Source organism: Ovis canadensis, chromosome 9, assembly GCF_042477335.2.
Source record: "Ovis canadensis isolate MfBH-ARS-UI-01 breed Bighorn chromosome 9, ARS-UI_OviCan_v2, whole genome shotgun sequence".
In the NCBI taxonomy this organism is placed as follows: Eukaryota; Metazoa; Chordata; class Mammalia; order Artiodactyla; family Bovidae; genus Ovis; species Ovis canadensis.
In genome coordinates, this window is record NC_091253.1 from 55,497,869 (window position 1) to 55,513,529 (window position 15,661).

Consider the following 15,661-nt stretch of genomic DNA (forward strand, 5'->3'; position numbering starts at 1 on the left):
GATTCCCATTCCATTCTCTAGGGGACTGTCCCAACCTAGGGATCGAACTGGAGTCTCCTGTATCACAGGCAGATTCTTTACTGTCTGACCCACATGAAAGTGAAAATGAAAGTTGCTCAGTCGTGTCCGACTCTTTGCAACTCCACGGACTATACAGTCCATGGAATTATCTAGGCCAGAATACTGGAGTGGGTAGCTGTTCCCTTCTCCAGGGGATCTTCCCAACCCAGGGATTGAACCCAGGTCTCCCGCATTGCGGGCAGATTCTTTACCAATTGAGCTATCAGGGAAGCCTGAGCCATGTAGATTGGGCTTATCTTTGCATAGGGATCCTATATGGGATATTCACAAAGAGCAAAGAAATACTGGACCTCTTAGGATAGTTGAATCTGGAGAGCTTGGGACTTCTTTCAGCCTAAGAATATGGTTTATTCTAGGATCACTGAGTTCACCCAGGTCCAAAAATAAAATATTGTATATCTGTTACCTAACCTGATCTCTCTAAGATAGTGTAAATTCAAAAGTGTGAGTCAGTCTGAATTATGACTTACTGTTAGGATGGCTATCATAGATTTGCCATGAGAACTTGATGGTGGATTCAACTCTGGGGTGGGAGAGAACGTATAGGGGGCTGATAGGGTGTGTGACAGATTGTGGTTCATACATCATGTAAGGTTTTTTCCAAAGAGGGTCATTTACCTCTGACAGTATTTCAGTCTATAACCACCTGTGTCAGATACATAGAGGATTGGCAAAACAAGCATATAAGACAAAATCTGGTTATTTACCACTACTGAAACTAACTCAGAAGAAAATAAGCATTTGATTTTTGTTTCGGATTTCACTTCTTCCCATAATTCCATGAGAAACTAAAATATAGGCAAATCACCTACTTTTAAAATTCACAAAGCAGATAAACTCTCTCATCTTCCTGCTATAATAAAACTATTATAGAATTGGTGTACTGTTGGGTCTCAACTTTCAGATTTCCTGAACTTTTTTTACTTCTTTGGCCATGAAAAATACCAAAAAGATTACAAAAATGTTTGCTATTAGAGGAAGGAATCAGAGGTATGAGGACATAAAACCCATGTTGCCAAGTAAAAGGTACAGAATAAGATGGACCAAAAGTATTTTAATTTATGCAGTGGAGAATTGAATGTAAGGGGAAGGGAGTGTGGTCCTGAAACATAAAGCAAGGGTTGGTGCTGAGGACCCAACCATGGGCTAAACACCTGCATAGATAGACACAGTGAGGAAATGAGTGGGAGGAGTAACGTGATCGATTCGATCTGCTGATCTGTTGGTTGCTTTGCTTTCAGTAAATTTAAATATGGTTTCCACTCTTTTCACTGTGTATTATATAGAACTTGGAGGAAGGGTGTTTAATCATGGAGGGGGTAAATATAGGTTTTATTTGTGAAAAGAAACAGTGGAAACAGTGTCAGACTTTATTTTTGGGGGCTCCAAAATCACTGCAGATGGTGATTGCAGCCATGAAATTAAAAGACGCTTACTTCTTGGAAGGAAAGTTATGACCAACCTAGATAGCGTATTGAAAAGCAGAGATATTACTTTGCCAACAAAGGTCCCGTCTAGTCAAGGCTGTGGTTTTTCCAGTGGTCATGTATGGATGTGAGAGTTGGACTGTGAAGAAAGCTGAGTGCTGAAGAATTGATGCTTTTGAAGTGTGGTGTTGGAGAAGACTCTTGAGAGTCCCTTGAACTGCAAGGAAATGCAACCAGTCCATCCTAAAGGAGATCAGTCCTGGGTGTTCATTGGAAGGACTGATGCTGAAGCTGAAACTCCAATACTTTGGCCACCTCATGCGAAGTGTTGACTCATTGGAAAAGACCCTGATGCTGGGAGGGATTGGGGGCAGGAGGAGAAGGGGACGACTGAGGATGAGATGACTGGATGGCATCACTGACTCGATGGACATGAGTTTGGGTGAACTCCGGGAGTTGGTGATGGACAAGCAGTCCTGGTGTGCTATGATTCATGGGGTCACAGGGAGTCGGACATGACTGAGCAACTGAACTGACTGACTGATACAGAAGAAAGATTGAAGGCAAAAGGAGAATAGGGCATCAGAGGGTGAGATGGTTGGGTAGCATCACCAGCTCAATGGACTGAACTTGGACAAACTGTGGGACATAGTGAGGGACAGGGAGGCCTGGCATGCTATATCCCATGGTGTCACAAAGAATTGGACATGACTTAGCCACTGAACAACAAACAACAACATACAGAAGACTGTGGGTATGACCCTGAGTTGGGACGATCCCTTGAAATAGGAAATGGCAACCTGCTCTAGTATTCTTGCCTGGAAAAATCCCCTGGACAGAGGAGCCTGACAGGCTACAGTCCAGGGGGTTGCAAAGAGGCAGACATGACTGAGTGACTGAGCACAGAGTACACACACATGGGTATGACAGCCTGGGTGATCAACTGGGAGGCTTGTGTTTCTGTTGACTCACTTGGGAGAGGTGAGATGTGATGGGTCCTCCTGAGAGCCCTGAGCGTGAAGGCAGGTCACCCACTTCACTGGAATCAGGAGCTTCCTGGACAGGACTGTTCTCCCTGCAGATCCCAGTGAAGATGTCTTGGAAGATTGCTTCCTTGGGTGGACTAGTGCAGGGGCCTGTGGGAGCATCTTCTTTCAGTTGGAGCTGTGGTGTGGGTGGCTCTGCGAGAAGAAGGCCAGCCTGCCCCAGACATACAACACTGTGGACGGTGAGCACGAGGTGGGGCCTGCTGCCTCTGCCATGTGGCTGCCAAGCCATGTGGTGTGACCGTGCCCACAAAAATTGGAAAGTAATCACCTTTGACTAAAATATTATTACCTGAAGAGCTCCCTAAATGTCAAATTCTATAATAAAAAAATTGGGGGGGGGGGCATTTCACCATACTTCTGAGTACCTGGCTGCCTTTAACTTTTATATTCCTTTTATAGTTTTGCTTAGATCCCTTTTTTTTTTTTTTTATCATTATAGAGCATCTCTATAACATTTTTTCCCCCATGAAGTAGGGGAAATAAACTCTCTGAATTTCATGTCAAAAATAGCTTTATTTTTCCCCCCACACATTTGATTTATATCCTCTCTCGTTCATAGAATGCTAAGTTTGTATCCCCTACTCACCTTAGTTGAGCATCTTAAAGGTACTGCCCTTTTGTTTTTCAACATTTGAGTTTTTTAGAAGTTGATATCACTGAGGTTTTTATTTTATAGGCAGCATTGTACCCCACTGACATCTTTTATTGTTTTTCTTTTGTCTGTGAGCTTGTAACATTTCATCAGGGTGTTTTTAGTTATGGGTCTTTTCATTAATTCTGAGCTCTTTCAGTCTGTTGCTTTGTGTATATTTCTTCAGCTTAGAGAATTATTATACTTTTCTTCATTTGCTTATCTGCATTGTCAGCATATTCTTCTGAAATGTTTCTTTAAAGGATGGTGGGCCTTCCATATCTCAGTTTGATTCTCTTAATTTATATTTTCCCATTTTTATATTTTTATTTCATTTATCATTAGATTTATTCCACTTTATTTCTTGAATTTATATGTCACTATGAAACTCAAGTACTTTGGCCACCTCATGCGAAGACTTGACTCGTTGGAAAAGACTCTGATGCTGGGAGGGATTGTGGGCAGGAGGAGAAGGGGACGACCGAGGATGAGATGGCTGGATGACATCACTGACTCGATGGACATGAGTCTGAGTGAACTCTGGGAGTTGGTGATGGACAGGGAGGCCTGGCGTCCTGCGATTCATGGGGTCGCAGAGAGTAGGACATGACTAAGCGACTGAACCAAACTGAACTGAACATTACCTTGAATTTATTTAGTCCTTCCATTTATATTTTGATTTAGGAATACTATTTTAATCCTCATTGACACTATTTTCCTTAAATTTCTTATTTTTCACAGCCACAAGGTCCTGTTTTATAAATGCAGCACTCTTTCTAGTGGTTTCCTGAAACAGCTTTATTTTTGTCCCAATTGTCTTACTTATATGCTTGCACAATTCTTCCTAAAATTTCTGCTGATTTCTGATTGTCAGTTCATATATATGAATGAAAGATAAAATTGGTTATTATAGGTAGCTTGTATGTGTTTCTCTGTACTTGAGTAGATTCCTCCACTCAACCTCTACCTTGAGTGAGTGGACCGGGTGAATAGACTTAGAGAGCTCAGCAGTCATATGTCTTTGTTCAGTGTGCAGGAGGAGATCCAATATCCCCAAGAAAGGACGGCCCTCACCTTGGGGTAGAATGTTTTCCCAAAGTTAGCTCACCAGCCTCCGTCCTCACCTTCCATAAGATGTGAAGCCCAGGGCTACTTCAGTTCTTCTCTGTGGCTTCTTGTAGTCTACTGCTGTTACTGGGGACTTTCTTAGATGGCATTGGGAAAGAATTCTCTGATCTCACTCTGTGTGTTAAAGCCCCTGCTGCGAATAGCATCCCTTAGAAGAGGGACATGAGTCCCTACAAGCCTAGCTGATCAGAATATACTTCTTTACTGAATTATTGGTTTGGCCAAAATATTCACTCAGGTTTTTCCATAACATCTTATGTATGTAAATAAACATTTTGGGCGGCCCAGTCCACTGATGGCTTCTCTTTGGCTTGTGTTTGGTGTTAAACACAAGCTTTGTTTAGCTTGAATGTTCTCCCTGGCTCTCTTGGGAAGAAGAGAACTTCCTTCTGGTGTCTTGGGCTGTATTGTCTCACCTGTTGTAATATATCCACTCGTCTTAACCCATCTGCTTAGTTCTTCATGCTTTAGAGTTTCTTAAAATTTCCAGTCCATCAATAGCACTCTCTTATTTTCCTGTGCTATTGTGCACATAACATCATTTCTTATTTTAGTATAACTTTGGGGAATGAGAGAAGGGCTAGTCATTGTGTAAACTTGTAAGGTCATTCCACTGTACTATACAAGAAACCAACTTGTATTTAACCTGTTAAAGGTTATAGGACCACACGGCTTTTGATAGTGTTTGTGGTCTGGAGTCAGTGTAGAGGGGAAATGTTTTTGGTCAGACAAAAATATATAAGCATACATAGCATGTTTCTTGTGTAAAACAATCTTGAAAACAACTGGAAAGATTATTCATTGCTATAGCAGAAAATAGATTTTATTGAATGATTGTAAATCTCTCTAAATCATCATGTTGCTTATCAGCTGCCGTGAGCCTAGTCAAACTCAGTGAGGGTTTGTTGAAATGATTGCTTTTTATTATTCAGAAAGGAATGTAGTCTTAAGCACATGATGTCTATTTTTATCAAAACATATATAACTCTACAGAACCTACATAGAGTGTATTTATTTTAGCACATACCTTCTGTGAATGGGGGTATTAGGTATCTGAGATAGAAATTTATTACCAGCAATTACTAATGATGTCAATATACTTTTTTACTTTTCATAAACCATAGATAATATTGATGTCAGCATGCTGCTAAATTAATTTATATATGAATTCCTGTCTAGGGACTTTCCTGGTGATCCAGTGATTAGGAATTCTTCTTCCAATGCAGGGGGTGTTAGTTTGATCCCTGTTCAGGGAACTAAGATCTCACATGCCACTCAGCATGGCCAAAAAAAAGTAAAAGAGAATTTCTGTCTATGCTAATGCCATGACTTTAATGTTGGTTTAGAATTAAATGCCTTATCAGTTGACTTCATTTTTTGTACATTGACTTGGTGTTCTGCGAGCATGTTAAATTTGTATGTTTATTTAATGTTTTATAGTTTTGGATTTTAATAATAAATAGTATGGAGTTTTTTCCTAACTGAAACATTTTTTGCTGATGAAATATTTCTAATAAAGAGGAAAAATTAAAGTTGTAGATTTAAGAAAAATTTAAAATAGACTCATTCCTTCCACTCTGTTTCATCAGATTACATTGCCTACCACCTCAGTTGTTACTTTTATAGACCCCTGGGTGGCTCCCCTATATTTCTCAATAGTTTTAACTCTCTAGACCTTTGGGTGATTTCCCTGTATTTCTCAACAGTTTTAATTCCTAAATATTGCCATTCTTTCTAATGGTACATTAGGAAGATTCATTCTTGGAATTTTCATGTATATGTGGATGACCTTTCCATCACACCTTTCCATTAGCCTCTTTGTTGAACTCCTTTCACCCAGGGATTTATTTCTTACTTCTTATCTTAGCCACTCCTGGTGGTGTTACTAATGACTGTGGTTCTCTGGAGTCTCACTTTCAAGCATCCTTCTCTCCGACCATCTTCTCCTCTCCTTCTAGCTCACTGCCTCTAGTATCCCAACTCCAGCTTTTCTTTGACCTCCCCTGGATGTCCAACTCATTGATCCTACCACATTTTCACCTGCCCTTACCTCTTTGATGTCCTCACTCAGCTGAAATTCGGGGGCCAGTGGCCAGTCATTACAATTGCTCCTTCCACGTACTCTCAAATGTTGATACCTTGTTTCTCTCTCAGCTCCTCCTACTCAATTCACTAAACCGTAAACCTGCCTAAGTACAAACTTTTGCCTCTTTTGTGCCTCCACATGTGCAGCTGAACATGACTGTGAGAAAAACATGCTGCCACACAAAATTGTCATACTTTAAATTTGCAACAACAAATCTCAAGTGGCCAAATAATCCTACAGTCCTGAGTCACTGTTTTTCATTTGTTTCCCTTTTCTCAAAACTCCCAGTGTTCATCTCCCATCCTCTATTCCTGCTGTTAACCTTGTTTCCTGCTTTACTGGGATAATCCAGACAATTACTAGAGGAAGCCCACAGACCAAAACCAACAAGTGCAGGGTAAGGACACGTTTCTGTTTTGTTCACTAACCATCTGCAACACACAGGGCCTAGTTTCTAGTGCGCGTGTGAGTGCTAAGTCACTTCAGTCATGTCCGACTCTTTGTGACCCCATGGATTGTAGCCTACCTGGATTCTCCAGGCAAGAATATTGGAGTGGGTTGCCATGCCCTCTTCCAGGGGATCTTCCCAACCCGAGGATCGAACCCACGTCTCTTATGTCTCCTGCAATGGCAGGCAGGTTCTTTACACTGAGCCATCAGGGAAGCCCAGTGAGTCCTCAATAAATATCTGTTGTGCAAATAAAGGGAATTATTGTCATTCTAAAGGAAGCATTGAAAAATATTAATTGAAGAATTGCTGTGAGCACTATCTCTTCTGTTTGGCTAGTTGACAGCTCCTTTCCTACACCCATGTTGGAATTCTTGGTCTTCTACCACTGACCCATCCCTTGTTCATTGGTCTGTTTTATAGTGAATGGCCGTGACATCAGCTCATCACCGTTCATTCAAACTCAATACCTGAGTGACTCGTTCTTCAGGCTGCTATGACCCTCTCCTCCCCCGGTCAGATCTGAGTAGGAACTGATGTGTAAAGTCAGGCCATTGCTTTGCACCCTCACTTAAAATACCACTATAGTTCAGTAGTCTCGGAGCAGTCTAAGCACATCTTTTAACAGGGCAAATCAATTTCATTTCCTTAATGAAAATTATCATTGGCTTTGCACTCCATTTAAAGTAATATTCAGTCTACATATCTTAACTGACACAAATCTGCAAGTTCTTTTGTCTGCCTCCCTCCTCAACTAGCATACTATTCCATCCTTGCTGACATTTGACAGCTCTTTTAAAAATTAACTTATATTTGAGTATGAAAAGTGAAAGTGAAGTCGCTCAGTCGTGTCCGACTCACCATGACCCCATGGACTGTAGCCTACCAGGCTCCTCCATCCATGGAATTTTCCAGGCAAGAGTACTGGAGTGGGTTGCCATATCCTTCTTCCAGGGGATCTTCCCGACTCAGGGATTGAACCTGGTTTTCCTGCATTGCAGGTAGGTTTTTTCTTGCCATCTGAGCCATCAGGGAAGCCCATATTTTACTTATTGTCTTTGTTATTTGTTTATTGACTAACTCTTCCAAAGAATAAGCTCCCTAATTCCTGGACCATGCCAGTCTTGTTTATTCTGAAAAAAGAGTCTACTATAAATATGTAATATGGAAGTGAAGGATATATCAAGGGAACTTTTGCTGTCTGTAGAATCTAGAACATATTATCATAAGAGATGAAACTGCCAATTGGGGACCAGTTTTAGGTAGCTTTGAATGCTATGAATGGAAGCATGTGGAGTTTGTTTGTTTTGGGGGCAGATATTTTTTGCAGATAATAATGCAGCTAAAGAAGGTTTTTTATAAAGTTATTTACTTAATTTATTCATTTATTCATTCTTTCCCTTAGCACATGTGCAAGGAACTGTTCTTTGATCTTGGGAAACAAAGATGTCTAAGACATGTTTCCTGACCTCAAGAACCCCGCAGAGAGCTGAACTGGTAAACGCATAATTTAATACAGTGGCATGAGTGTTGTGCAGAATTATATTCATAATATTATTCAAACACTGACTATGCCTAATTAACTCTGGGCCTGATCAGAGTCTTTTTTTATTTTTTCAGAGCCATTAAAAAAAGAATTCCATGTGGTTCCTATTATGATGGTCACTTCTTTGAAGCTGTATTTAGTTGGCATCAGTGATATCATTTGACCACAATTCCTTCTTCTTTTAATAAATGCTAATTCAAACCTTCATATGACTATTAACAAGGCTATAATTTTCTTCCTGTTCTTACCACTCGAGTTACAGTCAGGTAGCTCCAGTTGGACACCTGATCACTATGTCTGCTCTGTGTCTTCTGGAAATATTTATACTCAGGACTCTCAGACTCAAATTTTGCGACTGTCTGTTGGTCTAAAATGTAGGAGATAAGCAGGTTGGCTGTGTATGTATGGTTGTGTAACACCAAAGTCCTGCATGATCAAGAATCAGGTTTCCCAGGATGTAGAGAAAACCATATGCAAACGATAAAGCATATGGCGGAGCTAAGAGATGGACAGAAACATGTGGTAGGCTTCAAATGCCTGCCTTTACTTGTCCCTGAAACCTAGCATCATCTTTATACTTCTTGTAGATTGATTATCCATGCCACTCTGAATCCATGAGCCAATAAATCCATGTTTTTGTCCAAACTAGATTTGACCGAACCATACTTTTTTTGGAATATTGTTTTTTTCACTTTAACTGTGATGTAATTGACATGCAGTACTTTATAAGTTTAAGGTGTATGGCATAATGCCTTGACATACATGTATTGCAAAATGACTACCACAGTAAGTTTAGTTAGCATCCATCAGCTCATATAGTTGCAAAAAAATAGAAACTCTTTTTAAAATCCCTAGAAAAAGTTAGATTTGAAAAGAAGAAGAAATATAGTTGAATTCTTAAAAGGAACCATGGGGAAAAATGGAAAGTAATCCCAATATATAGATACAGTGAAATTATCTTCACATTTAAAAAACAAACAAAAAGATGTTCTTATGCAAAGCAAAACATAACTTGTCAGCACTAAAATAAAGGTATTCCTTATTGTTGCTGAGAATAATCCCAGATGGATGATTGGATATGAATGAAGAGATAAGAGCAATAAAAATGATAAATATATAGGTACATATAAATGCATGCTAATGGTATAAAATAAAAATTAAAAATACCCGTGGAGTCATATATATGTATATATTTCATATATCTTGTATATTATATATAGTTATAATACATAACAATAAACATGTAAACCAGGCATGATAAGTAGTGTCAAAGTATTCCAACTTCCTTGCAAAAGCTGAGGTGAGGGAAAAATGCCAGTTAATACTTAATGTAGCTAAGTCAAGTATTAATTTTATAATTTCTAGGTAACAACTAAAAGAATCTTAAACATGTGTATAACTTTCAGACTAACAGAGAAAAGTAGGAAAATTTTCAATCAACCCAAAGAAAAACAGAGAAAAAATGAACATAATCTTGACAGAATAACTAAAAAGGTGATAGAAATAAAATAGGATGATTTTTTTCACAATTATTGTATAGCTGTAGTCATTAAGACATTGCAGTGATGGTATAAGATTGACAAATGGATAAATGAAATAAAATGTACTTCTAGAAATAGGCCCATATTTATCTGGCTCCTTTGATTTATGACTCTTTTAGGATTGAATCAGAGTAAGGCCTGGCTTACTAAGTAAGGAATGTCCAGTGAATCCATACCCAATTTGAAAATATCCTTGCCATGGAGACAAACGTCCTTTCCTTAGATCATCAGCTCCTAAAGGAAGTGCCAGGTGTACACTATGAAATTTCCTCATGACTCTATTATGCTGAGCATCCTGTCTTAGTTACACATTATTTGTAAACAATAAAAGGCTAAAATGAAATAATTCTCACTCAACCAAGGGACGTCCTCCTTTTTATGGCGACTTCTACATACATCTGCTACTTCCACCATGGATTGATTTAATTATTTTCTTTGAGTCAGGAAGTGCTTAATTATTTCTGCCCAGTATCACCTGTATTGTACTCCTACGGAGATATTTTCAAGACTGGAAAGTCCTTCAGCTCAGTTCAGTCGCTCAGTCGTGTCCAACTCTTTGTGACCCCATGAACTGCAGCACACCAGGCCTCCCTGTCCATCACCAACTCCCAGAGTCCACCCAAACCCATGTCCATTGTGTCGGTGATGCCATCCAGCCATCTCATTCTCTGTCGTCTCCTTCTCCTCCTGCCTTCAATCTTTCCCAGCATCAGGGTCTTTTCAAATGAGTCAGCTCTCCGCATCAGGTGGCCAAAGTATTGGAGTTTCAGCTTCAACATCAGTCTTTCCAATGAACACCCAGGACTGATCTTCTTTGGGATGGACTGGTTGGATCTCCTTGCAGTCCAAGGGACTCTCAAGAGTCTTCTCCAACACCACAGTTCAAAAGCATCAATTCTTCTGGACTCAGCTTTCTTTATATTCCAACTCTCACATCCATACATGACTACTGGAAAAACCATAGCCTTGACTAGATGGACCTTTGTTGGCAAAATAATGTCTCTGCTTTTTAATATGCTGTCTAGGTTGGTCATAGCTTTCTTTCCAAGGAGCAAGTGTCTTTTAATTTCATGGCTGCAGTCAACATCCACAGTGATTTTGGGGCCCTACCTAACATCAAAATAGTTTCATTGATAGACTGCTATATGGAATAATATAAATTCCTTTACTAAAAGTAGATCCATATATGCTAATATTTCTCACTGGAGACCTTGATGTTGGCATGGAAATTTAACTACAAGCTTGTACATAATATGTGAAAATTTTCAAAGTAGATACTAAATATTCAAAAATTAGATATGAAATCTACTTTAGTATCTCTAATACAGAGATGTCTGCTAGGAGGGATTAATAGGTATTAGATAAAATACTCCATCACTTGTCATCTGCTGGTTAGGTTTATTTTTGCCTATATTATTGAGAGCAGAGAGAATTTAGTGTCTAAAATTCAGCTCTAGAGTTGAGAATAATTATTTTTTAATTGCGGTATTATTCTTAATCTTCATTACAAAACTACTCTCTCTGGTTTTTTTTTTTTTTTTTTTTTTTAACTCTCCATACCTGGATTATATTCTGTAATATACAAGGTGATTTAGTTGCCTTTTATTTTGTATTATAAATGAGTATTATAAATCTAATTTTGTATTAAATTATATTGAAGAGGGACCAAAGAACATTTCAAAATAGGGATGAAAGTTTCTTAGGTCTGTATGGTTGTGTTTGGACGTGTGGCTAAGATTGTTTGCACTGGTGGGTTGTTGTGAGGGATGGGTCCCTGAAATGACTAGAGAGTTAACATACACCGTAGTAAAAGTGCGTATATCCTAGTTGGGTTGTGCATCTAGTATGAAGTCCTTTAATGTATTGTTGTTTAGTTACTAAGTTGTGACTGACTCTTTTGCAACCCCATGGACAGAGGAGCCTGGCGAGCTACAGGCTCCTCTGTCCATGGGATTTCCCAGGCAAGAATACTGGAGGGGTTGCTGTTTCCTCCTCCAGAGGATCTTCCCCACCCAAGGACTGAACATGAGTCTTCTGCAGTGGCAGGCGGATTCTTTACTGCTGAGCCACCAGAGAAACCCCTGTTAATGTATAGTGAATGATAAAATCTATGTCAAATATTTGACATCTGTGCATATCAGACAGTAAATAACTGATACTTTTAAGCATTTATTTTCACATTCTTCCTTTCCTGTTGAGCTCAGCCTTCCAGGGAAATCTCAGTTCTCATTGTGAATGAGAAGGTTTAGAGCAGGGCTGGGCATGGTCCTGAGGTGGAGGAAGGTTGACTAACCAGAGGACAGTCTGAGTTCTGTGAGCAGAAGAGTCCGACTGGAAAACATCAAGTAGATATCTGTCTGTCTCACTTGTACATGGAGACCTAGTGCTGCATTGGAACTTATTTCTTGCCAAAGGCAAAACCATAATAGAGTTTAGAGGTGTAATGAAGCAGAAAAAATATTCCTCCATTCTACTTCTGTTTAGAAAAATGGAATGAGAAACAAGGCAAGTATTCTGGTGGGGGTAGAAACCAATTGGGATTCTATCAATTGGGAATCCTGACATCAATTTAAAATAAGGGTGTTTCATAAGGTATTTTGGAGACAGCTGATTTTCAAGTATTCTCTCATTCATTTGTTGACAATTCAGTGCCCATTAACTGCCTATTTATGAAAAACAGGTGGTGGTGGAGAGGGTGAGTGTCTGGAAGGTTGTGATCTCATGCTAATTTTTAATAAGACCTAATTAAAAAGAGAAAATTGAAACATATGCAGATTTAGAATAAATTAATTCAGTCATCAGATCTTAGTGCCAGTTTTGAACTAAAATATCCTGCAGATGGTACTGTGCCACATGCCAATTAATATTTAAGACAATTATGGGTGTTAAGTAAAAAATACATTTGATTGACATTATCTCCATTATTAGGCTTCGTGTGTGGTGCTGGTGGTAAAGAATCCACCTGCCAATACAGGAGACATAAGAAATGCAAGTTTGATCCCTGGGTCAGAAGATCCCCTGGAGGGGGAAATGGCAACCCGCTCCAGTATTCTTGCCTGGAAAATTCCATGGACAGAGGAACCTGGAAGGTTATAGTCCATGGAGTTGCAGAGTTGGACATGACTAAGCATGCTTGCATGCACATCTCCGTTATGACTAGAGTGTAATATCCTTTATGTTTATCGATTCAGCAAAAAGACTGTATAATGAGAAAGTCCTGAGATTTTGGAAATGGTTTTAGTTTTGTTTCCTTATAACTTTCTGCTGAGGCTAGGACTTCTATCTCAGGAAATGAAGTAAGAAGTAACTAATTCCCAAGTAAGTAATTAAGTAAATAAGTAATGTTTTAGGCATAATGCCATGCTCTGCGTTTGTTGTGGGACCTGGAGCAAAGATTCGTAACCTAGAATCATTGAAACCTTTGAGTGTCAGCCCTTAGGTGGGTAAACATCCAGGCACAGTATGTAAAATTTGATGTTTGTGTGTATACACGTGCTTCTGATTTTTTAACCAAGAGATTCCATAGTTTTCATCAAATGAAATGAATCTAGTATTAAAATTATTTATAATTGGTCTTGATTACTTGTTGCCTTAACTGTTCACTTATTTAATAATAAATGATTGTGATGAGCTACCAACTTACTCATGGTTTTGCTTTTATCTGGTGGACATTCAAAGTAAAATGCATTTTGAAACAGTCGTTTCTGCTATTAATTGATAGTTAGCATTCATCCTCCAGTTAATTAATTATGACCATGTTCTATATAGTACAAGGTTCTATATAGTACAAGCCCTAACTTCCATGCATTTACATGACATATAATACAAATTTATGCTCAGTATTTACTTAATGATTTATGTTCTCTAGATTTTTTTAAACATTATAAAAATAATATTATCTTCCTATATATTTATATTTGAAATGATATATTTTAATAGGTAACAGAATTATAATTAGCAAAAAAGGAAGCATATCAATTCAGAGGCTGTCTCAATATAGTATATTCAAGATTAAAGACTGCAGTTTATAATAAACTGTATTAAGAGAACATTTATCAGTTTTAATAATCAGAAAAAATAAATCCAATAAAATGATGCAATGTGTATATTGTATCAAAGCATATGCTGTAAAAACATATGATAAAATGGCAATGGCAGTAGTAATAATAAATGTATACATATATGGAATAATATATACATACATAAACGTGATAGTAAACTTGAAAATATTAGCAAACACCACTTTTGGACATATCAGTAAGGGGGTTTTGGTTAGGAAAATAGAAGCCAGTCTGTATCTGGGTCATATAGGCTTTAATACAGATGAATGGGTAAGAAGATGTAGCACATATATGCAATGGAATATTGCTCAGTTATCAGAAGGAACGAAGTTCTGAGTTGTCATTTTGTGAATGAACCTAGAGCCTGTCATACAGAGTGAAGTAAATCAGAAAGAGAAACACAAATATCATATATTAATGTATATATATGGAATCTAGAAAAATGGTACTGATGAACCTATGTGCAGGGCAGGAGTAGAGGCTCAAACATAGAGAATGAGCTTGTGGACACAAAAGTGCAGAGAAGGGTGGGGGACGAATTGAGAGTAGCGTTGGCATATATACACTACCCAGTGTAAAACAGATAGCCCGTGGGAAGCTGCTGTATAGCACAGTGAGCTCACCTCGGTGCTCTGTGATGACCTAGAGGGGTGGAATGGAGGAGGACGAGGGGAGGCTCGAGAGAGGGGACATATGGATGCATGTGGCTGATTAACATTGTTCTACAGCAGAAACTAACACCACATTGTACACTGATTATATTCCAAAGCATGTGGTGTACTCAGTCACTGAGTCATGTCCAACTCTTTGTGACCCCATGGACTGTATCCTGCCAGGGTCTTTTGTCCATGGGATTTCCCAGCAAGAGTATTACTGGAGTGGGTTGCCATTTCCTTCTCCAGGAGATCTTCCCAGCCAGGGATTGAACTTGTGTTTACTGCATTGGCAGGTAGGTTCTTTACTGCTGAACCACCAGAGAAGCCCTATATTCCAATAAAAAATATGTAAAAAATGAAGACAGTATAGGGACACTTTAATTTACTTTAAGAGGAAAAAAACCCCCAGAAACTTTCCATCTAACTTGAAAGTTAAAAAAAGGGGAAAAAAAAGCTTATAAGATCTTGTGCTTTTTTCTCTTTTTAACTCAAAAGTTATATGGAAAGTGTCTGAATTTAAGTTAAAGTCCTGTTATCTGACCTAATTTTGCTTTATCAGAGTAAAGCAAAGGCCTCTGTGACAAGGGTAGTCTAGTTGGTCTTTCTATTTATTTTTTCTCTTTATTTTTTCATTGCCTTTATAATGTATGAAAGAAAGTGAAAGTGAAGTCGCTCAGTTGTGTCCCACTCTTTGTGACCCCATGGACAGTAGCCTGCACCAGGCTCCTCCGTCCATGGGATTTTCTAGGCAAGAGTACTGGAGTGGGTTGCCATTTCCTTCTCCAGGGAAATCTTCCCGACCCAGGGATCGAACCCAGGTCTCTCATATTGTAGACAGACGCTTTACCGTCTGAGCCACCAGGGAAGTCCTTTTATAATGTATAACTGATTTAAATGGAATATAATATATTTTTTCTACAGAAGCAAAACCTAAAATGATTTAAATTATGTTCCACTGCTGAGTAATTGGGTTTTAATTGAACCCTGCATTGCTTTAACACATAGAG

General features: G+C 38.8%; 1 protein-coding gene across 6 annotated transcripts in view; it reads left to right on the forward strand.

Annotated features, from left to right (window-relative positions):
- Nucleotides 1-15,661, forward strand: part of C9H8orf34 (chromosome 9 C8orf34 homolog) — a 337,664-nt gene that overhangs the window by 40,333 nt on the left and 281,670 nt on the right. The window contains exons 1-2 of one of the 6 annotated variants that reach the window (XM_069600212.1): nucleotides 7,695-7,851; nucleotides 8,256-8,347. The exons of 4 other annotated variants lie outside the window; for them this stretch is intronic. In XM_069600212.1, coding sequence (XP_069456313.1) covers nucleotides 8,297-8,347 — 51 coding nt within the window. In that variant the 5' untranslated portion in view covers nucleotides 7,695-7,851; nucleotides 8,256-8,296. Of the gene's footprint in view, nucleotides 1-7,694; nucleotides 7,852-8,255; nucleotides 8,348-15,661 lie in introns of those variants that run through there. One more of the 6 variants, XM_069600213.1, reaches the window with a different exon arrangement.